General features: G+C 34.9%; 1 protein-coding gene across 2 annotated transcripts in view; it reads left to right on the forward strand.

The window, feature by feature from the left end:
- Positions 1 to 13,482, forward strand: part of CLVS2 (clavesin 2) — a 62,659-nt gene extending 49,177 nt beyond the window's left edge. For both annotated transcript variants that reach the window (XM_045842509.1, XM_045842510.1), the window contains 2 exons: positions 4,028 to 4,248; positions 9,760 to 13,482. In XM_045842509.1, the coding sequence (XP_045698465.1) occupies positions 4,028 to 4,248; positions 9,760 to 9,847 (309 nt within the window). In that variant the 3' untranslated portion in view covers positions 9,848 to 13,482. The remainder of the gene's footprint in view (positions 1 to 4,027; positions 4,249 to 9,759) is intronic.
- The last annotated feature ends 11,243 nt before the right edge of the window (positions 13,483 to 24,725 follow it).

Below are 24,725 nucleotides of genomic sequence, written 5' to 3' on the forward strand. Positions count from 1 at the left end.
ATGCAATCAATGCACAATGCAAAGCTATAATTTTTCCTTACTGTTGGTCTAAGTAATTCAGAAAAATGTAAGGCATAATTGTGAATCTTCTTTTACAAAACACAAGCACCTGGTTCTCCATTTGCTTAACTTCAATCTGACTTTGAGTCCCCAATATACCTGGCTTCTGAGAAGAAATATCAACCTTAGGTATTATTAGGGGTGTCTTCTTCTCAAAATCTCACCAATATCTGGAATCCGTCATGCAGAGTCAGACTTCTCAACTATCATGGCCAATTTTGACATCATTATTCAAGCCAGTATTAGTTCCTTGAATTAAGTTCTCCTTCTGCTCTCCAGATGTCTGTGAAAAAAGAGCATCTTTGCTGCCGCCAGAGCCCACTGGCTAGGCTTTAACCCACTACTCCAGTGCACTCTTCAGCTAGCCCATGGCTGTGACCTTGCCACTCCCCAAGAGCTGGCAGGGAGCAGGTTTCACTTCTGATTTGTACAAACTTCTACCTCTTCCTCAAATGGTGGACTCTGTCTGCTATGCCTCGTTAATTTTCAAAAGTATTCCACTCTAGTCACCTAGCATATTCTCCTTAATGGCACAGTTTAGGAAAATGAAATAAAAGTTGGAAGTGTTATTCAAGATAATTGTTTTTGCCTTTGAAGGTACTCTGGGCCAAAGGAGCCCACAAGGACAAGATTTTTTGCATGGAATGGAAGAAGAGAAAAAATAAGAAGAAAAATAGTAAAACTTTAATAAATGATACTATTACATAGAACTAGTTAAAACAGAGAAAAATCTTAGAGCAAAAATTAAATAGTTGGGCAATTACAATACATCCTATTATCCAGCCCAGAGGGACATGAAGCCTGGAGCTCTCTGACATTAAGATGTTGGGGTAATGAGGAATAATCAGCCAAAGAGAATTCAAAAGCATTAATCAAGGTAGGAGAAAACCAAGAGATCATGGGAGAAAATGTTTTCATGAGGAGAACCATCCACTTACAGGGGTGTCCTGTTGCGCGTGGGTCACCAGCCAGCAGTGACCACAGAACGCTGTGGATGGCTCGACGATAAACACGCGAGAAAAAACACACATGCAGAGACAAACTAGTTTCTGTGGAGAAGTAGGGACGAAATGGCCACCCCTTCTAGTGAGGAGCGCGCTGATTTACCGTCCATACCTGCTTCTATTAGGCTCATTTTGCATAATAATTCAGGTAAAGTACAGTACTCATTAGGGGGAAGTAAGGAACTATAGAAAACAAGGAACTCTGCTGGTCTATTGAGTTGGGGGTCAAAGAGCTGTAAGACTGAGGAACAAAATAACTTCCTCCTAAGACCCTTCTCATTCAACTGAGAGCATTCTAAACAAAGAAGGTTTCACAGTAATTTACATGTTCTTTCTTAGGCCTGATCACCCCGGAGAATCCTCACCTCTCAGTACAGAGCTGCACCCTGAGCTCAGTACAGTACACCCTGTCATTGTTTCAGGCTTAGGTGGAGCACGGGAACTAAGGCAACTGGGAGACAAGGTTTTTTCCCAGACGCTGAGAACTCAGGCTATGTCAGAGCCGAGGAGCGAGGGTCCATCACCCCCTTTTGCTGCAGCCCCCCAAGTCCTTCTTTTGGGGGGGCCTCCCAAAGTGATAGTGCCTGTCTTAGGTCATTCCCCCCATGGGGAATCTTACCCGTCTTTGGCTAACTGGCCAAGCTTTTTGGGGTTCAGTTATGAATAAAGCAGCAGAAGCAGCATTCCTGCCAGGAAGACAAGCTTTTGTCTCCTTGCCGGCTCACGGTTCCAAGGGTGTTCCCTTAGCCTTAGCCTAGGCGGGAGTTTCAGCCTCTGATACCAGTCAGGGCGGTTCCCAACAGTGTCCAACCTGCAGCCTGAGGGCCACATGTGGCCCAAGATGACTATGAAACAAAATCATGTATTTACTCAAAACATGAGTTTTTTTGTGTGTGTGTGATCACATGTCACAATGTATTTAATGTGTGGCCGAAGACAGCTCTTCTTCCAGTGTGGCCCAGAGATGCCAAAAGATTGGACACTCCTGATACTGTATCTAGGGCTTCTGAGAGTTAAAGAATAAGAAGGACTGAGAATTGGACAGTGAATTTAGCAATGAGAAGACTCTTGACAAGAGCAGCTTTCATATTGTGGTAGGAGGTAACATCTATTTGCATTGGATTCAGGAAAAATGGGACAATAGTATTTGGACAATGAATATAGACAAATCTTTTGATGAATTTTGTAATGAAGGGTAGGAGAGAAATTGGAATAACTGGAGGTTTTATGTATTTGTGTGGGGGAAGGCAGAGTAGAGTTGGCATGTTTGTTTTCTGGTGCTAAATATCCAGCAGAACAAGGAAATTTGATGATGTGAGAGAGGTAGAGAGAATTGCTGAGGAAACATAATTGATAGAGACTCAGATGGTGGTGGGGCGGTCTCATCTGGTTGTCCTATTTTTTCAGTGACAGAAGAAAAAAGGCCAAAGCAGAAAGGGATCTTGAGAGAGAGAGTGTTAGTGAAGAAAGGAAGTAGTGTGCTGGGTTACATTTATTTTTCTAAGGATTTATTACCATACATCTTGCATGACTTGAAAGAGAAAGTTTCTTACATGAAGTAATGCACCTGATAAAATAAAGGTTATATACCTAATAAAATATGGGTTTCAGATACTAGAGCTTAACTTTGCCAGGAAAAATTATTTTCATTTCTTACGAGAAGAACCTAGCAGTGTGTGTGTGTGTGTGTGTGTGTGTGTGTGTGTGTGTGTGTGTTTTCCTGGGCTGTTGTGCTCTGCAAAAAGGTGTGGTAATATATAAAATTTGCAATTAACTTGATGTAGTTTGAGACAGATGGCTTCTTCCACTTTTGTATATTTTGTATCTTATATTCCAGGCAGCTGGGTTTTTTTCTGCCTATTTTGGCCAGTGACTTGCTCTCAGCTGCTTTTACTCTTCTGTAATTTGTTAAAATACTTGTCAATTGGTGACTCCCGTGCCTTTCATTTTATTTGATGTTGTAGACTAGTCTTTCTTTGTTTTCCTAAATATTTACATCACTAATTCTAAAAGTTTATAAAACAAAGATGAATGTGGTAGTCTGTTCATCGTGAACCCAAACTATAAACTATAATCCTTAAATAAGTGTTATATGATTTTAAATGAGATGGCAACAATGCTTTATCAGAGAAGACTGATTTGCAGTTTTGATATTGAAATGAAAGAAAAGAGGTAGCAATTTTTGGGCAAACAGATCTTGAATATGTAGCTTGAATAATTTTTCAGTTTAACAAAATGCTTTGTGTAAACAGTTATACCTAAAATTAATATATGCATTTAGCTTTACATTTTTAATCCATTATTTTATTTTCAACTTGAACAACAAACATGGAACTCTCTAGTAGAGAAGATGCTGAAACATTGCAGAACATAAGTCCTTTGGGACATGAACTTTCACTCAACCTTTCATTATGATGATGCTAATCTACTTTTATTCACATCATATACTTTGCATTATGAAGTGGTAATTTAGCAGTCACAGTATTCTTGTTTTTATGGATGATAAAGAGAAAGTCAAACCAGTGACAGCTTTTGGGCTGAATAACTTGGATAGACTTTGTAGCTGATGAGTCCCACATGAGAAGAAGCTGTTTTAGCAGCGTTCATTATCGGTTTTGCACAGCTAACATCAGAATGATGTGCAGATCGACATGCACATTAGATTCTGCTATGTCCCTGGCTATGAAGCAGGAAACCAAATTCTGGTTCCAGCTCTTTAAGTCAATAATTATTGGACCTTCTAGAAGCTACTTAAAATCCCTGAGCCTCGGAATTTTCATATGAAGTAATAGGATGATAGTACCAGCCTGCCTGTTTCACAGAGTGGATGGGGGGTTTAAATATTTTAATAGACATGGAAAACTCTTGCTTTTGCTTCCTATCCTTACTCTCTCTGTACAGCATTTAGATAATATTTATTCTCTTTTTTGCGTTTTTGCTCACCCCTGTTCTTGTATTCATAGATATTTTTGCATGGCAACAACCTGAATAGTCTACACCAACTAATTCATCCTGAGATCCTGCCCTCTGAGTTTGGAGGAATGCTGCCCCCTTATGACATGGGAACATGGGCAAGAACACTGCTAGACCACGAGTATGACGATGACAGTGAATACAATGTGGACTCCTTCAGCATGCCTGTGACAGAAGTAGAAAAGGAACTCTCCCCCAAGTCCATGAAGAGGTATGCCCAAGGTAGCTGGGAAATGGGCTGAGGCCAGGGTAGAGGCCTCCAAATCTAATTCCACATTTTATATTTTTTGGAAGGAGATATTTGGTGATATTTAGAAGCATTTCATGCTTCCATGATTGGATATCTAGGAGTTTTGAGTCAAATAAAGTCATTCAAGGTAATCTCAAGTTGGTGTTATTGCAAATTCACAGACAATCTAACAGCCCTAGAAATGACTAAATTCAGTGATTTTTCAAATTGCACTTTAGGATTCTGGTAGAGTTTCTCAGGCCAGGCAGGTGGGGCAGGGACAGTGCCCAGCTCCACAATGAAAATATCCCTCCTATCTAAGCAATTTGTTAGACTTCTATTTAAGATTTCATTTGAAGAAAGGGACCTGTAGCTAACACTCATGCATGCAAACTCTTCACCAATATTTGAAGCTTGTGTTCTCTTTACAGTATTTCTGCCATGTTTTTGTTTAAAGATCTAGTCATTCTCAGAGAAAAAAACACTCTATTTCCCCACAGCTTTAATCTTTGTAAAGTTCACTGTTGAGTCAGACTCTCTGCTTTGACTCTCACAGTATTTTTCTGCCTGTTTTCTTTCAGTCAGTGCATAATTTATTGAACACGTTCTTTGTAATAGGCTCTTTCCTAGGTATTTGGGATCTAATGTGGATAGAATGTACATCTCGCCATTGTCTAGTGATGACCGAGAGTGGGAGAGTTGCCAGACATGCACAAACGCATAATTGCGGCTGAGCTTGCATTCTCTAGCAAACTACAACACATCTAATTCCCAGGTTTCCCTAAGCCACACTGGCCCAGGGTTTGTGTGGATACTGTAACAAATATTATTGGTTCATTTTTCATCACAGAAATAAAGGAATCACAGCTCCTGCAAGTCTCTTCTCACCTAGCTCAGGAGGGACCACACACATCTTACATGTCATCCCAAACGCTGTCATGCATCCTTCTCTGGTGAAAGCCTTCTGGTCCTTTGTCATTGCTGTGACTCATACGTGGCACCCCAGATCTTTGAGCTGGCTTTTTCTTTTTTGCTGCTGTTGATATGTGTGTGATGTCTTCCTTTCTGCTCCACCACTCCTTGGAGAGAATGAAAAGGCTGATGACATCTCCAGTTTTAATTTCTCCACTGGTCACCAAGCTCATGTTTAAACCAAGTTCAGCTTTCTCAACTCCTTTCTTAAAATGGGACTTTATAATTTGAGTTCTGCTCTCTAACCAAAGGGATTCATGGATGGACCCTTCAAGAGGTCTATTAAGTGCGAAAGGTTGTCTTCAAAGCTGTGTATGGAAAGGTGTGGAAAAAAAGAGTATATTTTTCTAGAGAAAAGGCATATATTTCATTAAATTCTCAAAAAAAGTTTTCTAAAATAAAAATATTGAAAATACATGGACTCAGAATAGGTTTCTTCTTATAAAAATAATAATCTTAATATTAGTGTTGCAATCTATCATTTGCTTTCCACAAATTAGGCCTTACTAGTCTCTTTTTTGTTTATATTAATTTGTTTAATCCACAGAGCAACCTTGTTAAACTGATATCATATCTCCAAAATTACATAGTCTATATGTAATGAAACAGGGTTCTAACCCATGAGTTATAAGTCTTCTGTGTTTCTGACATACACTCTACCTACCCGTTTGTGATATTATGACAGAGAGAGCCCTCACTCTAGAACTGAGCTATATAAAGACTCAAAGACAGTTGTCATAAGTGTCCCCTCATCTTTTCCTTGGCCCATTAACTATGTTCATTTTCTTAAGCCGCTCCTTCTGTGATGTATTAACTAACATTATCCCCTCCTCTGAGCACATCCTCTATGACCTTGGCTACACCCCCATCACCCACACTCTGCTTACCTTCACTAACTCCAAAACTGCCTACCTGCTGCCTTTGCCTCCACCCCTACACTGCTCCTCTACCTTCTTTAATTATCCACATGGCAACAGATTATTTTATTTCTCTGCTTTAAGTTTTTTAATGACTGCTGATTATACATATAAAATCAACTCCATATCATGGCTTACCTTGTGGTACATGATCTGCTCCTGCCTACCTCTCTTTTCTAAGTTTGTTTACCTTTTCTGTCTTTCTCCACTTTTCAGACCCAGCATCCTTGTTTATCCTCTTTCAGCTTCTCCAGCTTGTTCCTGCCTAAGGGTCTTTATACTTCTCATATCTGGCTGAAATGTTCTTTTCCTATGTTGCACAGTGGCTGGCCCAATCAAAGGTCATCTCTTGAAGAGGGTCTTTTGATTTTTCTCAGTCACCAAGTCTTATTCAGTTCTATTTCCTCCTCATTCTAGTCATTCCTTATCAATCACTTCCTTTATTTTCTTCATAGCACTTACCAGTCTGTGAAATGGCTTATGTTATTTAATTTTATATGCACCCCCAACGTGAGCTTCATGGAGACTTCAGTAGCTTTGTCTGTCCTGTTCTCTTCTGAATCCCCAGTACCTGGAGGAAGCCCTGGCACACACAGGGTGCTTGCTAGGTACTGGTTGAAAAATGAAGGAGGCCTCTGCTGTCTGTCATTGGCCCCTTTTAAGTGTTGTATTTAGAATTTAATAGGTAACATCTGACACTTGTACTACTTGCACTGAGGTTCTGGAATTATGGATTTGCCGTGTGGACTTTATGGGCTTCCTTTCGTTTCTGTTGTTGTTGCCCTGTGGTTCTCATTCGGGAAGCCAAAGCACATTGCTAACTCACAGTGCACTGCCTAAAACTAGTAAGTCTCTTTACTTTTAGATCCATATTCTCCTAATTCTCTGTTACTAGGTTTCGCTTTTTCCTCCAAGCACATTACTTTTAATCAATTAACATTATGTTGTTAGATTTGGCTCAGTCTATCCACCCTTTGAAGTCTTTATGGATCCAGACTTTTTTCTCCAATTAATTAGGCCATTTTGTTCCCTGCAGACAGCTCACAGCACATCAATCTCCCCAACTCTGAGTTTCTTGCTTCTGACATGGGTTGATTATTATTTCCAACATGCTTTGTTTGGTGCTGGCTTTGCATCATATAATATTTTGTTCTATTTGAAAGCATGTGAAAGAATGAGATTCAGAAATGTGTTTTACTTGACTCTTATCTTCTCCACATCAGAGAATGACAACTGTTCCTCCATAAAGGATAAGAGACACTGTTCCTACGTTCCCCCTTGCTCTCTTCTCCTCTGTCTTCTTTTTGAGTTTTTTCATATTTAAGTTGAGAGGGGAAAAAATCATTCCATCACCAAACAGTTATAGATAAACCCTTGGGGTGAATTTAGCTGGATGTATAAGACAAAGACTAGATCCCCCTGTGTAAATTCGTGGAGGGATAGCATAGTCACATGAAGTGGTATAAAGTTCACTAGATTGTGGCTGCCTTAAACTGGGCAAGTGTCTTTCTCCTTATATCTCTAGTACCTAGGATAGTGCCTGGCACATAACAGTTGCAATGAGTAATGATACTAATATGGTTATGCTGACATGACCTTAAGTTTTATTGAATAATACTTAACATCTATTGTTCCTACATGCAAAAACTTATCTAATGTTTTTATGTATTGAAGCCTTTGCTTTTCTAAACAACTAGTAAGGTAATAGTGTCCCCATCTTATTAACGAGGACACCCAGTGCAGAGAAGGTAAGTAACTTCCACATGTAATTAGGTGATGCTAATGTTGGAACATGGGCGATACTATTCCATATATCATTTCCTTAACTGCTACCATTTGCTAGCTGCCAGAATTTGTGCTGGGGTTTATGGATGCATTATTGCATTTGATCTTCAATACATCTGTATGATGTAGCTATTATGTTCTCCATTTTACAGATAAGGGAACAAAATCTTAGCAACTTTAAGCAGCCTTCCCTTGGTCACAGAGATAGTAAGTGGCAGAACTGGAGTTGGGATCCATTTATGTCCATGTTACTATTTTTTCTTAAACACTAAGGTTAGCACAGTATTGGAGAGGCATAAAAAATGAATAAATGATACCTGGATAAATAAATTTAAATTATGTGTTTTAATTTAAAAAGTTATTTATTCCAAAGACAGTAGAGGCAAATACATACACACTTGCCTTTAGTCAATCTCCTTTCTGATAGAGGCATCTGATACCTATCATTGAGACCAAATGGTAAAAATGAATTAGGAAATAAAATTACCATATTAGTATTCTCACCTTCCTTTCATTCCTTCTTCAGAAAGGAATTTAAGTTTGTTTAAAAGAAGGACTGGATATGTCAGTTCACTTTGTAATTATTTTTACTTTGATAATTAGTTCCATGGCTTTTCTTTTTCATTAGCCTGTGCAGTTGTAGTTTAGCTTATAGTCTTTCTGTTTGAAAGTTAATGAGGTCTGCTAAGAGGCAGAGCATTAGCCAATTGGCTGGAATGCAGCAGCAGGGGAAAAATTCATTACCGCGGAGAATTTTAAAAGGGCAGCTGCTTCCTTAATGCTATAGCTATTATGATGGCAGCTTCCTGCCACAACAGTAGCATGTCTCATTAACTTTCATCCTTTCCTGTTTTATGTTGTTTCCACCTGCTATCAAAGGCATGTATAAGGGGTTTTCAAATTATTTGCTTTCCTAATCATAAAGGGTTACTGCCTAACCAAGAGGGGTTTTGACTTCAATCTTCTTTTTAACACTTTAAAATTACAGTTGACATTCAATATTATATGAGTTTCAGGTATATGCAAAGGGATTAGACATTTATATAACTTACAAAGTGATCCCCCAGTAAGTCTTGCCCCCACTTGACACTGTAAATATATATATACACACATATTTATACACATAGTTATTACAATCTTATTAACTATATTCTCGATGCCATATTTATGTCCATGTTACTATTTTGTACCAACCAATTTGTATTTCCTAATCCCTTTTTCATCTTTTTCACTCAGCCCTTCAGGGTTTTAACTTTTAAAAAATCTTAAAACATTTTCACAAAATTTCAAGAGTAAGATTGATTTTATTCTAATGTTCCAGTGGGAAATTGAACAAAACTCACATTCAAATTTTAACTATTTTCCTAACATAATCATTAAAAACATGATGTTTAAACAAATGCACATTTATGTTAAGTTTGTGTCATAGAGCTCTTTAAGACAGGAATACAAGCTCCTACAATTTCTATTTCATGTCTCATAATAATAATTTCACTGAAATAATTTCCCATTTGGAATACATCTGTCCTATACTACAAATTATCATTTTCAAAGAAAAGACCCTTGCTCCTTTGTGAATAGGAAAACTGAAGCCCATTATTGTGTATTTAGAATCCTTTGCTGTTGTGTATTCCATTTAGAGGCCAGAGGGTATCGTTTCCTCTAATGCAAATTGATGCTCAGCATCCTCAGTTCATAAATCCCTTGATGTAAAGGACGATAAGGCGCATCAGTGAGAGAAGTAATAACGGAGAAAAGGCAGAGAAGAGAATGTGATTATTTGATAATAACTCACTGACAGAGCCTCTATCGTTTCCAGATCCCAATCAGTAGTGGATCCTACCGTCCTAAAACGCATGGATAAAAATGAGGAAGAAAACATGCAACCTTTGCTCTCTCTGGACTGATAACTTCTCTACATTTCCCATGGATTGGAAAAGAAAGGTACTTGTTTTCAGCAACAGAGACAGCACTGTGGAGGAATTACCAGCTGGAAACTTATTTATTCTTGTTAATGTAGCATAATATATAATAAGACATCAGGCTTTTCCATTTGCCTGAACCATGGGGGCCCTGGTCTGGATTAAAATGTCAATAATTTATTCTGTAAGTGCCAAGTTCTTTGTAAATATAATGTAATCTTTATGTCAAGTTTGTAAGTTTTGGTAATAACTAAAAATGGAAAAATTTGGCTTATGAGTCCTTGCCAGTGATGTGAACTGTAACAACAAGAAAAAAGACACATGAATAATCAAAGCTAATTAAATGTAGCCCTGTTTCCTATGAAGCCATATTTCAGCTCTCATAGTGGTTGTTTCATTGTTTTTCTCTGAAACTCTGTCATATTCAAATGTACTTTTAATGGGCACAAGGAACTAGATGATTATAGGGAATTATTATGATAAATGTATTTCCTGTTTAGTGATTTGCATTTCACAGAAAATGTATTCTAGTGACTCTCACTGGCCTTGTATTTTGGAGACAAAGAATGGCAGTTGATCTGGTACACTGAACACTTGAACTCTTCAATGTTATTTAATTCCTGGATTCTTGTAAAAGGATGTTTTCCCAATTAAGATGCAGAATTTTGAAAGAGAGTGGATTCTTTTTAAATTGCTGTCTTCACAATGTGTCCTTTATTCAAGACCCCACTGAATCACTGTCTGGTGTACTTTAAGAATGTTTCTCCCTCAAAAATTTTTGACCAAGAGAAAGAGAACTCATACATAACAGTGTTTGGACAGCTAATTTTGAACATAAAAATTGCTACATACAGATAAGGGGCTAATTTCTAATTTATTGTACACTGGTTTATAAAACACCTATTTGCACACAAACACATATTTTTGCTGAGCTATAATAAATCCTTGATGTGACAGGCTTGTAAGATAAAACATACCTATTCAACAGTCTTAGAGATGATATCGATTATTACATGAGATGCTAACTTTGGAAAACCACTTTCTCTAAAGTTAATGAAAATGAGGTGTAGTAAAACAGATTTTTAGTGAACCTATTGAAAGGAATTCCAATTCGTAATACAATCTTGAATCCATGCCATTTTAGTGAAATCTATTTTTCTAAACAACAGGTCTCTACATAGTGCAGGCAGTATCAGGTGATCAAGAATAATAAAGGTTTTCTCACATTTAAGTGAATTATCCCAGTGATCCTGTAAGTACAGATTTTCTTTTCAGAAAAGATTGAAAGAACATGTTGCATCCAGGAGATACAACCAAAGCATCTGAGGGCATCTGAGATAGCATAACATAGTTTAAATATACTCTATAATCCTTATGTCATTGAAAGTTTCTATTTCATAAAAATTCTGCCTTCTTAGCACATTTTAAATAGCTTACTTTAAATTTCAAATTCTAGTGTGAAAAAAATCAAGAATTTTACCACCTTTTCAGATTGGTAATTTTTGATATTGAGAATTTACCATTAAAATATTCTTTTGAAAGAAAAATATCTGCAGAAACTCTTGGAAACCAACAAAAATAAAGACGTGTATCAACCTTTTCACACTTTTGAGCTAGAATCTTAACACTTTTCAGTTGTAATTCTATAATGAAAAATCTTAAATTCAAGATCAGTACAGTCTACAGTATCACCAATGAACTATTTAATATTTGTAAAAGCCTATAAATATACATGAGTAACATGAATGAAAGATCCCTTAAAAATGCCAATGTCTAGTCAAGTATGGAAGATTAATGACTCTCAGGTACTCTGTTCTACTCATAAATATCATAGAGGTGGGAATGAATTTAGTATAAAAAGCTGCAACAACTCTTATCTGTGTAAGAACCCTGACTATTGCATGTTTTGCCAACCTGACACACATTTCCCAGGGTTGGGCTTTATGTACTATATAAGCAAGTGGTAGGTAATATGGTGCATTGGAATGAAATACAAACAAACTAAGTGCAGAAGGCAGTGAACTTTTCATTCTCATTGATTTCTCTTTTCATTTATTGCCAATTTTCAAAATTCTACCAGCTTCAAAAATGTCAACTAGAATAGTCAGCTTCTTTCCCCTGTCATTAGACTGGCATTCTATAAAAATAATTAGGCAGACGTATTTCTTATATCTCTACCTATCTAATTACAAAGTATCATACACACTGGCTCCCTGCCCCACATTTGGAAACTTTGAATAGGGATGGTTGCTCATCTGCTCTTCTTCAAATGAGCAGTTCAGAATTGGTGGGATTGTGTAAAATATTTTAAAATGAATGCACAAGATTGGAATAATGATGCCTGTTGAAATAGCTGTATCTAGTTCAGCCTGTGAGAAAACTCATTTTCTAGGAATGTGTTTGAAGCTGCATAGTCAAGAGATACTTAGTCAAGTTTATAAAATTTCCCCTCAGCTTCAGCTAACTAGTACCATGTAGGAGCTACTTTTCCCCTTATTTTTTGTCTTGTAGCTGTGTCTGTTGTTATAAAACTTAGCAAATAAGCACCCCATCTTTCAATTTAACTGTAATAGTACATGCCCACTCACACACACCGACACACAAACACTAGACTATTTGCCCTGATGAACTTGCCTGTCAGTTTTGAGAGCTATGCTTTGTTTTTTTTAAGGTATGTTCTTACTGAAAATATGTAGACATCAAAGATTTATGACATTTGATTTAGAATAGGCCAGTAGTTCATTTACTTCTCTTACCCTATTTGCTCTGCCTTCTATTGTATCTTTTCTTTCTTCCAATGTTTCAGGGCAGCTGCTTCCAAAGCTGTTTTAACAATAAATAACTTTTATGTTGTCAGTGACAGTTGCACACATTCTTGACTGATATTCTAAATGGAAGATATTATCATGAAAATATACTCTAAGAAATATGGAGAAGTGCCTCTTTAAAAATGAGATAAACAGTGATACTAGAACATGGATTGTATCTGTACTCTCTTCCGAAAAGTAACTACGATTATATGGTACAGAGGAAATATAGCTATCATTTGAAGAAGGCTATTTGAGGCCTTGTTATAAGCATTCCTGTACAGTGTAAGTCTTTATTGTGTACGTCCAATACAGTAACTTGAATGCACTATTGACAAGCCTGGCACTATGCTAAAACAATATACAGGTATTAAATAGAGTTTTGCAAGCAAGTTTTTGAAGTGGGCATGCATTATTTCTTCTCTTTCTATAATAGTTTGCATAAATGTAGGCAAAAACATTTCTTAAGTCTTTTCATATAAAATGTTTGTTTACTTTACAGTACTAAAAATTCATATATTCATAAACAGAAAAGCCAAACAGCTAGGGTCCCTTTAATTTTGTAAACTAGGTCACTTTGTTAAATTAAACATTTGAAGTATCTGTAATGTTCCTGAGGGAACAGAAATGTCTCTCATGCATCAAGAAAATGGAGAGTTGTTTTAGACATTGGAGAAGATACTTATTACTCTTCACAAAAGGAAAACCCTTAGACTCATGGCAATGAGACTTCAGGGACAGACTTCCTTTTCTTCTAGAAACAACCTAAAGGGTTATGGACATGTTTATGGTCCTTTAGGAAAGTTATATCAGGAAAATATATAAAACAGTAATTCTATGGATTGAAATACTCAAGTTGTGCTGGAGGAGTGAAAATGATACTGTTGAAAATTTTTTAAAAATTAGGAACCAAATAAGTATAAGACTTAAATATAATAAATGCACTTTTATAGTTCACAGTGGACATTGTTACAGTTTAGAAGGTGTTTGGTCAGTGTTCAACTTAGTTTAAATGCAAATATTTTTGTCCTTAATTATATCAATGCATTTATTATTCTGTCATAATTATTTCTTGTAGTGAATGAGAGGGACATAAAGGAACAGTGAAATAAATTCTAACAAAACTTTTAAAAGTGAATTGATCCTCAAATCTTTTGAGAAATTGCAGCAAAGTATGTATAATAGGTTTATAACAGAGGTGCAAAGCATTGTCTTTGTTGCTAATATAGTTTTCATATTTGTTGAAAAATAAATAAAACTCCAAAAAACAAGTAATTTTTGTTTTCAAAACTTCCAGAAAAAGTAAGATGTATAAGAGGTCATTATACAAATCCTTGATAAGAATACTAAGCTATTCTTATCAAGGTTTAAATACAGTACTGTTTGGCTCAAATACTTTGATCTTTTGAGGAATATATTCATTTAAATACAGTATCATAAATGGTATAATATAATTTTTGAATAAATACATATTCCTGCTTTAAAGAAGCATTTATTTTGCATATGGCAAATGCTCAGTTTGGTAGTACTGGATTTGTTGCATCTGTGAAATGGATTTCTAAAATATCATCTAAAATAAACAGCAACAACTTTATTATGAGAGAAATTGTAGCTATTAGGTGAGGATACACAAAATTTTCTGATATTTTAGTGTTTGGGGCTTAAAGGGAAAAACACAATTCTTTTTATCAAGATGATATTTTCAGTATTCTAAACTTTTATACAAGCTTTCAAAGCTAGTTTGAATAAAGATGTAAATTAACTTTTAAGTTGCATATAACAATGACAGTGATCAGTAAATAAAATAACATAATTTATTGGATTAGATAAGTGACTGAATGCTGAAATTTGTATTATAAAAAGTGTTGTTTTAATAAATCTTATTAAAATAATCCCAGTTCAAAATATTAAGTAAAATAAAAATTTTCAGCCTGACTTGAAAAAAAATACCCACTCAATAAATATGCATTATATCTTCTGTGAGTTTTTCTCATTTATCTACCTGTGGATGAAAAGACCATCAATGAAGAAAAAAGTCACTTACCTAGAACCCTCTACAGCAGATTTTACTTTCTTCACCTCAAACACAGATGATTTTTCCGTACAACTTTTGAGGTTATCAAGAATTGGTATTGCCACCTCTTCCTAAAGCCATGTCAGTAGGAGCCCAAGTTTCTAGCAGTGACTGTGGAAGCATCCTGAGAGGGAATAAACACAGGGTAACCAAAGAGTGCATGAAAAGCCAGAGATGTGGTCTTCACTTCTTGTCACTCCAAAGGGAATTATAGTGTAAACGCAGAAGACTATTTTTAAATACCATGGGTTTCTGGTATCAAGAGTTAACTACTTGGCCAATGAAAAGAGGCCATGACGATGTGATGGTCTGTCTCCACACAGTAACGACATCATCAAAAACTCATGTCATAGCATCACCTCTCTCTAAAAATAAAAATAAGCAAGTTCTCTTTTCCTTTTTTTGAATAACTGGAATCATACAAGTGTCAGATAGAAACCATAAATGCTTTGTTGCCTTTTAAGAAAAAATGCTACATTTTATACATACAAACATAATTGACTCTCTTGCATAGAACTGAAATATTTGCATGATGATTTATAAATTCTTACCTAAAAATTTAAAAATATATAATGATACGATTTTAGTGCCAGAAAGCTATGAAATGTTCTCTGTATTATGGATTCATAGAGAAGACTGGTAGTATCCTGGCCTTTGAATTCATATATCTAAACATTTTTATTTTGATGTCTACTGGATGTTTCACATTTAACATCTACAAAACCAAACTTCTCTTCCTTCCCCTTGGCCTGGCTTCCCCTTTAGACTTCCCATCTCACTGTCAACTCTAACCTTCAAGTGTCTAGAACTTAAAACTTTGAAGTCAGCTTCTCTTGCTCTCCACCAATCTTTGACTCAGTCACATCTAATCAACTAGCAGATATTGTTGGCTTTCTTTCAAAGTATGTAAAACCACATTGACCACTTTATAAATCATCTGTCAGACCAAGAGTTCAACTTTATCGCCACCTGTTATATTTTAACAATCAAAAAACTAGCCTTCTTGCTTTGCCCTTGGCCCCTGAGGTCAGGTTACAACACATGATTAAGAGTGAGCTCACTCAGATCATTTCACTTTTCTCAAAAATCTTCTGCAAGAGTACCAACCAAGTCCTTACAACCGAGTGTCAGGAGGGCCAATATGAAGTTAGTAAGCACCAGTGCAGCCGGAGAGTATATTTTCTGATTGGGTTGGCACTTTTGTCTGTACAATGCAAAATTAATTATTAAATACTTCAATTTCTTGTTTCTGAAGCCCTACATAATATATCCTCTCACCTCTGACCTTGACTCTTCCTGGATCATCTCTTAAGAACATTTTCTCTTTATTCTCTTGCCAAACTCATCCTTGCATTACCCAGAACTTGCCAAGCATCCCTCCACATCAGAATTTTTGCACTTCTCTTTCTGCCTCTTTCCCCCAGATATCCTCATGAAAAATTTTCTCATCTCCTTCAGATCTTTGCTCAAACGTCACCTTCTTAGAACTCTCTAGATTTTCCTATTTAAAATACATGGACATATAGTTTTTTATATTTCTTTTTTCCACTTTATTTTTTTATAGCTTTTATCCCCTCCTAATATACCACATAGCTTATTGATTTTATTTATTTAAAAATTTTTCTTAATAGAATGTGAACTCCACACAGCCTGTTTGTCTTATTTACTATTGCATTATCGGTTTATCAGTGCCTTGAATAGTGCCTGAAATTTAGTAGCACGCCCAAAAAGATTGCATGAAAATCTTAATTTATTTCAGCAAGTTATATAGTAGCCAGTCGTATGCATTTAAGGAGAGAACTTTTTCTTAGTAAGAAACATCTTTTGTTATTTATCTTAAAAGGGGGAATTTTTCTTTCTCTGATAATGATGATGGAATCATGACTAAGAATTGTATCACCCCTCTCTACAGTTCTGGTCTCTACCCCCAAACCTAAGTTTTCCACCAGTGTTTGAGCTTCATCTGTGGAAACTACTGTAAGATTATTAGGTAATATACCATATGCATGACTTATACGTACTCTTGGAGGGACAACAAGATACCTCAGATGAAAAGTTTGTTTGAGTTAATAGTTAATTCTATGCTAAATAATTGTGGGAAGTTAAAAGACCATTATTTTTCCAATATTGGAGGTCAGACTAAGAGAAAATGCCTATGCACTTTTACTAGAAAGGAAAAGGAAGAGGGGGAGAAAAAATAAGGATAGATGTTTGAAAATGTTTTCAAAAGACAGACAAACTAGTCTTTTATTGGCTTTGAGATGGGTACTACGTAGCATGTTGGTAATCAATATAGATCATGTTTCGTGTTAATTACATACATATATGGCAATCAGGGTTAATGAGTAATTTGGAAGACCTTCTATTGAGACCAGACTACATGGTTCTTGTTATAAAGGAGGTAGAATTTTTTTGTGTTTCTTACTACATGAGTCTTGAGAGTCTGTATATGGAAGCCATTTGTCATTGCCATGCTCTTTTGCCAATCTTCAAGAATGTGTTTAGCATCACTTCCAAAATAAAAGATTGGAGCTCAAGCATACACGTGTAATACATGTTATCTTTTACTGAATTTTGTTTTTTTCATAAATTTTTTTTTGTAATTGAATTCTAGGAATATGTTCCTTGGTAAATTTTATCAATTTTCTCAACTTTTTAATCGATTTTGAAATTTTATAGGTCACTATTATATTCTTGAAACCACAGTATTAAATGTTTCATGTCTATATTACTTTATGTCCTTTTTGATTTCTGAGGATGAATGGAGTTATGTTAAATAAAATGTCACCAAATGAAATTTCAAATTCAGAAGTGTGAATGTGCATAATGTCCTAATACATTTTTAATGTAAAAAAAATTCCTATAAGTTTTAAAAACATATCATATCAAATAGTTATGAATAAATTTGTCATTTAAATATGGAGACAAATGAAATTGGTGTTAGTTTTGGAAGTATAAAATGCTTTTAAATGGACTTTAAATGTGTGGCTACATTGCAATGTTATTTGGAAGTTACTGTTGATTTAACACATATATTTGCTAAAATTGATATAAGTTCAAACCACTGGAAAATCACTTCTTCAATTGTAGAATGATAGAATGGAGATGCAAGCCAGAGTCAGTTATAAAGTTCTACCCTTGCATCAGTAGAGCGAATTTGATGACGATTTCAGTTTATTTTATTTTTAACATTAACAAATATTTATTGAGCACTTTGCTCCACACACTGTTCTAGCCTCCAGGGATAGAGCAGTAAACAAACAAAGGCCCTGGCCTTCTGAAAGTCACATTCTGGTGGAGAAGGCGTACAAAAAGCAGATGAAGTTATATACTGTCATTGGCATTTTAAATTTAATTCAAGTGGCCTCTGGCACTGTTTCTTCATCTGTGCAATGGGGTATCAGCAGTATGAGCTAGATTTCATGATCTGTTTCTTCTTTTACTAGGAAAATGCAACATAGTCTCCTCACACCAATGCTGTTTTGGGGATGGCTATTCGGGTTCTTTGGTTGCTTCCTTTCTTCTCAGTGTGGGCATTGGTTGTCAGGCCTACAGATGCTCAGGGAAAATGAAATGCAACGTGTCTTCCAGGGTCCTCCAGAGCTGCCAGGTCCTGCCCGGTTTTGTCCCTTTTAAGGTAAATTCTGTATTGCTTTAATTCATTATAACTGAAAAATGGACATTGATTTTCATCAGAAAAGGAAAAAAAAAGAACCAAATATTAAACAAATTCTGAGAAAGAGCACAATAAAGGGAGTTCCAACCGTAAGGGTTCCAGAGGTGCTAAGTCAGGTAGTGTTGAAAAGATTAGTTCTAGCTGCTATATGTAATTTAATGAAAAGTTTTGCTTTTTAGAAAGTGGTGATGTATAAAAAACCTTGAAAAGATTTCATGGGCTGTCATGAGAAAAATCTCAATGTATGGATAGAGTAGAGGATACCATAAATATTAGTTATAACTCCATTAGGAGAAGCCATTAGTTAATAAATATCCTTTTATAAAATGAAGGAAAAACAGCAAATAATTTCTATCTAAAGGAAACATGCAGTTTTCCTGTTTCTATTTATACGGAAAATCACTAAAGGAGAGTGCCTGGGTTAGGGGACACAGGGTGTCATGTTAATTAATGAACAGAAAAATAGAATCTCATTTCACATACTGACTTTCACAAAGGAGTATTTCAGACCATCAACAATGGATCCATTACATTTATGAAGAAAAAAAATGGATACTGTATTGTTTCTGGATGTGAGTGTGGACATCTTTCAGATTGCTTATTTTTTTTTGTATTATTTGTTTATAGAGTCTTTGTAATCTTATTTCCCTCATCATTATATAGTGAAGATTTTAGCTAGTCTCTAGGAAGAAATAGTGATTTTTACACAACAAAAGGTGTTTGACAGCATTTTAAGCTGCAAAGGATTTTAAGCTTTATTTTGCCATAGCTGATCTTTTGTCATTTAATGGGAATTATAAAGATGTTTTAACAAATTTTTCTCAGTAATAGTAAAACAAACTATCGATATACATTTAATTCTTTAAAAAACTAAATATAGAAATATACATATTTTAACTTGGAATACGTATGAAGATATTTGGCAATTTAATGTAACAGAAAGATAATTAGTAACACCTAAGTAAAAAAGTTTTCTTATCCCTCAGGCATGGCCCCCTCACCACAGCCAAAAACTACTTATCTTTCTGATTTCCTTGAGAATAATAAATGCTACTGTTATAATATACTTTAAAGATTAAATAATACAAATTGCTTATTTCGTTACCATTTAAGTGGAGACCCATCAGATTTATCTTCCTAGAAGTCATACAAGTAATTAAGGGAAATGCTGGTACTAGAACCAAGGCTTAACCAGTCTGGTGATATTGCTGTTGCTTTGAATGTGTTCTCCCTGCGTATGACCTCATTTCATTTTCTCCACACCATTTTCTGTGCTTGGAATTCTCCACCAGTATTAGGTAAATAGCTCCTAACGCAAAGAGGACAACACTCAGGGACATTCAAATTAGAAACAGATTGTACATATCCACACTTCCCAGTCTTTCAGCACTTTAGCAATCAATAGAGAGCCCAGTCTTGCAGCAAGATGAAATTCTCTCAAGCCTATGTCTAAATAAAACGGTAGTTACTAAATGAAGCTATCATGCATTTAGATGTATGTGTTCCTTGATTTCAAGAAAATGGGATGGGGTGCAACCCAATATAGCTACTCAACTTAACTCTTGACTATCTTTTCTTCATTTGTCAATGATTTAAAGCAAGTAGGAGGCCAGGATGTTGGAGACTTTTGCTATCATAATGGCTGGCAAGCAACTTTGTGGTTCATAGAAGAGCTGTGGTACTATTTGGGAGAGAGTTTCCCCACAGGTTCACTCAGGTGTTTCTCCTAACTATTACCTTATGATATGCTTTTATCATAGGATTTACTATAAGAATTTTATGGGCTGGAATCTTTAACAGATTGGATTCTCAAATCTTAAAAAAATATATTGGAGCCCTGGCTGGTGTAGCTTAGTGGATTAAATGCAGGCCTGCGAGCCAAAGCATCGCTGGTTTGATTCCCAGTCAGGGCACTTGCCTGGGTTGCAGGCCATGTCCCCAGTGTGGGGTGTGCTAGAGACAACCATACATTGATGTTTCACTCCCTCTCTTTCTCCCTCCCTTCTCCATCTCTCTAAAAATAAATAAATAAGATCTTTAAAAAATATTGGAGAGAAGTGTGGATTTTAACTGGTTAATAATCTAAGAATGCAACATATTTATTTCAGCTCATTAAAAGAGAGTAAAAAGACTGCTTCTGATTATGCCTGAGGTTATATCAGCATTGCTATTGATGAGTTAATGAAAGGGTCACTTTGGGGTTACGTGGCCAATATCATTTGACCTGACTTTTTAACTGCTTTCTCATGACCTTTAAAATAATGTGCAAAAACTTTATATTAGACCCACACTGAGAATATACATGTTACAGAGAGTCATTCTGGCTTAAAATAATGCAAACTGTCTTAAAACAATTGTATTTATGACACTATTGTATTTTAAATGACATTAATCTACTTTAAATATTATTTCTGTTTGAGAACATAAATTATGATTAAAAACAGCTATAATGCTATTATATTCTAAGTTGATAGTAATCTACTTTAAATATTATTTCTCTTTGAGAAAATAATTTATGATTAGAAAAAGCATAGCTCCATACAACATACTATGCATTATAATAAATTTCAAACATGTTAAAAATTTTCAAATAAAAATAAGGAAACATTAATGTATTAGTAGAAAGCATGAAAGAATGCCTTGATAATCTTAGAATAGAGGGCTTTATACCTATGATTCAAATTTTAAAAAGAAAAAATACATTTGAATCAATGAAATTCAAAAATTTCTGCATGGAAAAAATTATAAGGCATGTCAAAAGACAAATGAGAAGTTGGTGAAAGGCAAAAGATTTATATAATCTGAAGAGAAACTAGAGTATGATAAATGAAAAGTTGGGAAAAAAATTTTAATTCATATCATAGACTTAGAGTCAAGTTCTCTAATACATTAAAAGGTTTCTAGAAATTGATAAGAAAAAGAAAAACCCAGTAGAGAAATGGGCAGCTGATATAAACAGATTGTTCACAGATAAGAAAATATAGTGTTTCTAAAAATATAAAAAGATTCTATCACACACTCCAAATGAGAAAAGTAGAAATTCAAACTATGGAGTAGATTGATGACACACTCTCTCTCCAGGAGGCAAAAGGGAAATAAGCTCTCTCTAACATTGCTTTTAGGATAGATGACAATTTGGCAATATCTATCAAACCTACAAAAGGAAGTGCACTTTCACCTAGCTGCTCCACTTTTGGGAATTTATCCTTCAAATGTACTCACACACATGAGAAATATTTCATAGGATATATTCAAAAATACTTCCAAGGATATTCAAAGGATAACAGCAAGAACAGAGAAATAGAAAAAATGTTAAAAGAATATATGACATCCATAGAAAAGACACATTACAGATCTGATACAATCTATTTAAATAAACCAGAATACTATACAAATCTTAAAAAATGAGGGAACACTTTATATACTGAAAAAAAGGTTTCTGAGATATAGTCAGAAAATGTTATTTTCAATGTAAAAAAGTGGGTAAGGGAATGAAAATATATATTTTGTTTATATATTAAGGAAATGCAGAAGAATATAAAGGAATTAATACATTGGTTGTGAGGAGAGTTGGAAACTGGGTGGATTGAAACAAAGATGGGAAGGAAATTTTCATTTTTATCTTTCTACATTTTTTCATTGTTGAATTTTATGAATGTATCATTTATTGAATAATCAAATAAAAATCTTAAAATGTTTTTGTTCGAAGCCATTTTAATATTGCTGATAGAAAGTTTATAGTATATATGTATTCTGTACATTATACACACACACACACACGCACACACACACACACACACACAGAATAACAGAAGTACCCACATATCCACCACTCACCCTAAGATATAAAAGATATAAAGCCATTATCAATAGTCTGAAATCCTCGACTTCCTACATAATGCCCTCTTATTCCTGCTTTCAGGAGATTATCCAAAACATGTTGATTATTAACTTTTTTCTCTATAGTTTTACTATTTATGTGTATATTTCTAAAAATTTTAGCTTTACAAACAGTTCAGATAAGATTGGATTATTTCTTTTTCGAATGTTTGGTAGAATGCAATTAAAATTATCTGGAACTGGTATTTTCCTGCTGTAAATATTTAAACTCTTAATCCCGTATCCTCAATGATTGGAGGACTATGGAAATTTTTAGCTTCTAGTTGTATAAGTTTTGGTTATTGTATCTCTTTTTCTAAGAATTTAACCATTTTCTACAAAGTTTTCAAATTTATTTGCCTACATTTTATAATAATCTTCACTTTTTAAAAATACATATATTTCCTTTCTACTACTCATCACTAAATTCTTTTATTACTATTGCTATAAGCCTTGTTTACATAGCTTAGTTGAAATTCTATTGTACCTTTGTGTCCTGTTTCACTAATTTCATTTTATTTTTATTTCTTTCTTCATGATAAATTTCATAGATTTTGTTTTATGGGTGTAAATTTGGGTGCCAAACTATTCATTTTAAGTCTTTTTTATTTTCTAATATTAAAACCTTTGAAATCTGTTTTTTTCTTTAAGAAATGTGCTCTTCCTTTGTTTTCCAGAATATTTTACTTTTTTGCCTCTCACATTTAATCCTTAACCTACATAGAATTGGTGTTTTTAGTAGTGAATGACGGAGATCAAGTGTTTCCCTTCTTCATTCAGCGTCTAACCTTGGTTTTAGGTAGTCCCAACTTCATTCATTGTCCTGCGTTTCAAATATGCCGATCTTGTACAGGGCTCTTGCTTTGTCTCCTGTACCTTCAGTAACGATTCAGACCAAAACTTTAGGTGAAACAGAATCAGCAAAAATACTCAGGTCAATAGTTGTCATTAATATTTGATATTCTTTCTTGGATTTTTATACCTATCTTGTTTTATCATCTGAGGATTCCTGTTATTTTCTTGTCAGTTTAGCATTCTCTTTTTAAAATATAGTATTTTTACTTGTTTTGTAAAGGGAAATATTGTCAGCATATTTACATATCAATACACAAGAAGCCTTTGAAATTGATCACCATTATAGGAACTTCGAACTCTAACAGAATAAAAGCATCAGAATAATAAGCCTAGTTTAGTTTTTAAGAAAAGTATATTGTAGGAATTTTGCTGCTCCCTTTGTGATGTGTTTTTTAATCACCGATAATTTTGACATGTGCCTCAATGCAATATGTTCCAATATTGAAAATTAAAACAAAGAAAAGAAAATCTTACACGTGTAAGAAGCTAAATACTTACTTATTTAAAAATAAATGTTTTAGCCCTGGCTGGTGTGGTTCAGGAGATTGAGTATTGGACTGCAAAACAAAGGCTCACCCATTTGATTCCCAGTTAGGGCACACACCTGAGTTGTGGACCAGGTCCCCAGTAGGGGATGTGTAAGAGGCATTCATACATTGATGTTGCCCTCTCTCCCTCCCTTCCCCTTTTAAAATAAAGTCTTTTTTAAAAAATAAATAAAAATAAATGTTTTAGACAACTTTGATGCACATTAAGTAAGGTGTTTCACATTAAGCTCTTTTTTTTGGAATCACAATTACTTAGTCATTTATTTTTTCTTGCAGTTAATTTATATTTGTCTAAGCAAAAAGCTCTCAGATTTCACCTGCTGTCTATGTACTCTTTTATGTTAAGCAGAATTTTCTGAAGTCATGGATACACAGAATGTCAATAAGGAGGCTGTCATTTTCCCTGGATTCTTTCTTTAAATAATCACATAGTGGAGATGAAATCCTGGTAAGATAAAAGGAGGCAACAATCAAATTACTCAAGGGGGATTCTTTATATATCTATTCTTTTTTAGCATTGAGAACTTCCAAGTTGTCTCTAAAATAATTTCTTAACAAAATTATTTTATACCTTTTATAATGGGTGGTCTAGAGTGAGGGGTGGTCTAAGATTTATGATTCATGGACCAACACAAAACCTATCACAAGTTACTCATAACCTAAGGTGACTTTTAGATCCCAAAATAGCTCTCTACAATCATCTGGATAAAAACTTCAATGTGAGTGTTAATAATACAGATAGATTAGAGCAACTCATAAGTATTTAAAAATCAAGGGCAAATGAAAATAACCTTGTAATCCACAATACTGTAGACTAGTGGTTAGCACTGTGGTCAGACTCTTGAGTTAAGGTTGTTTGTATTACTTTGCTGAGGGTACCTTAACAAAACGTAAAAGACTTGGGTAACTTAAACAACAGAAATTCATTTTCTTATCATTCTGGAAACTAATAATCCACCTTGACATGTTTATTTTCTTCTGAGACCTGTCTCATCTTGACTTGCAGATGGTAGTCTTCTTGCTG

The sequence above is a fragment of the Phyllostomus hastatus genome, unplaced genomic scaffold (genome assembly GCF_019186645.2).
Source record: "Phyllostomus hastatus isolate PE091 unplaced genomic scaffold, TTU_PhHast_1.1 phas_contig_40, whole genome shotgun sequence".
Lineage (NCBI taxonomy): Eukaryota > Metazoa > Chordata > Mammalia > Chiroptera > Phyllostomidae > Phyllostomus > Phyllostomus hastatus.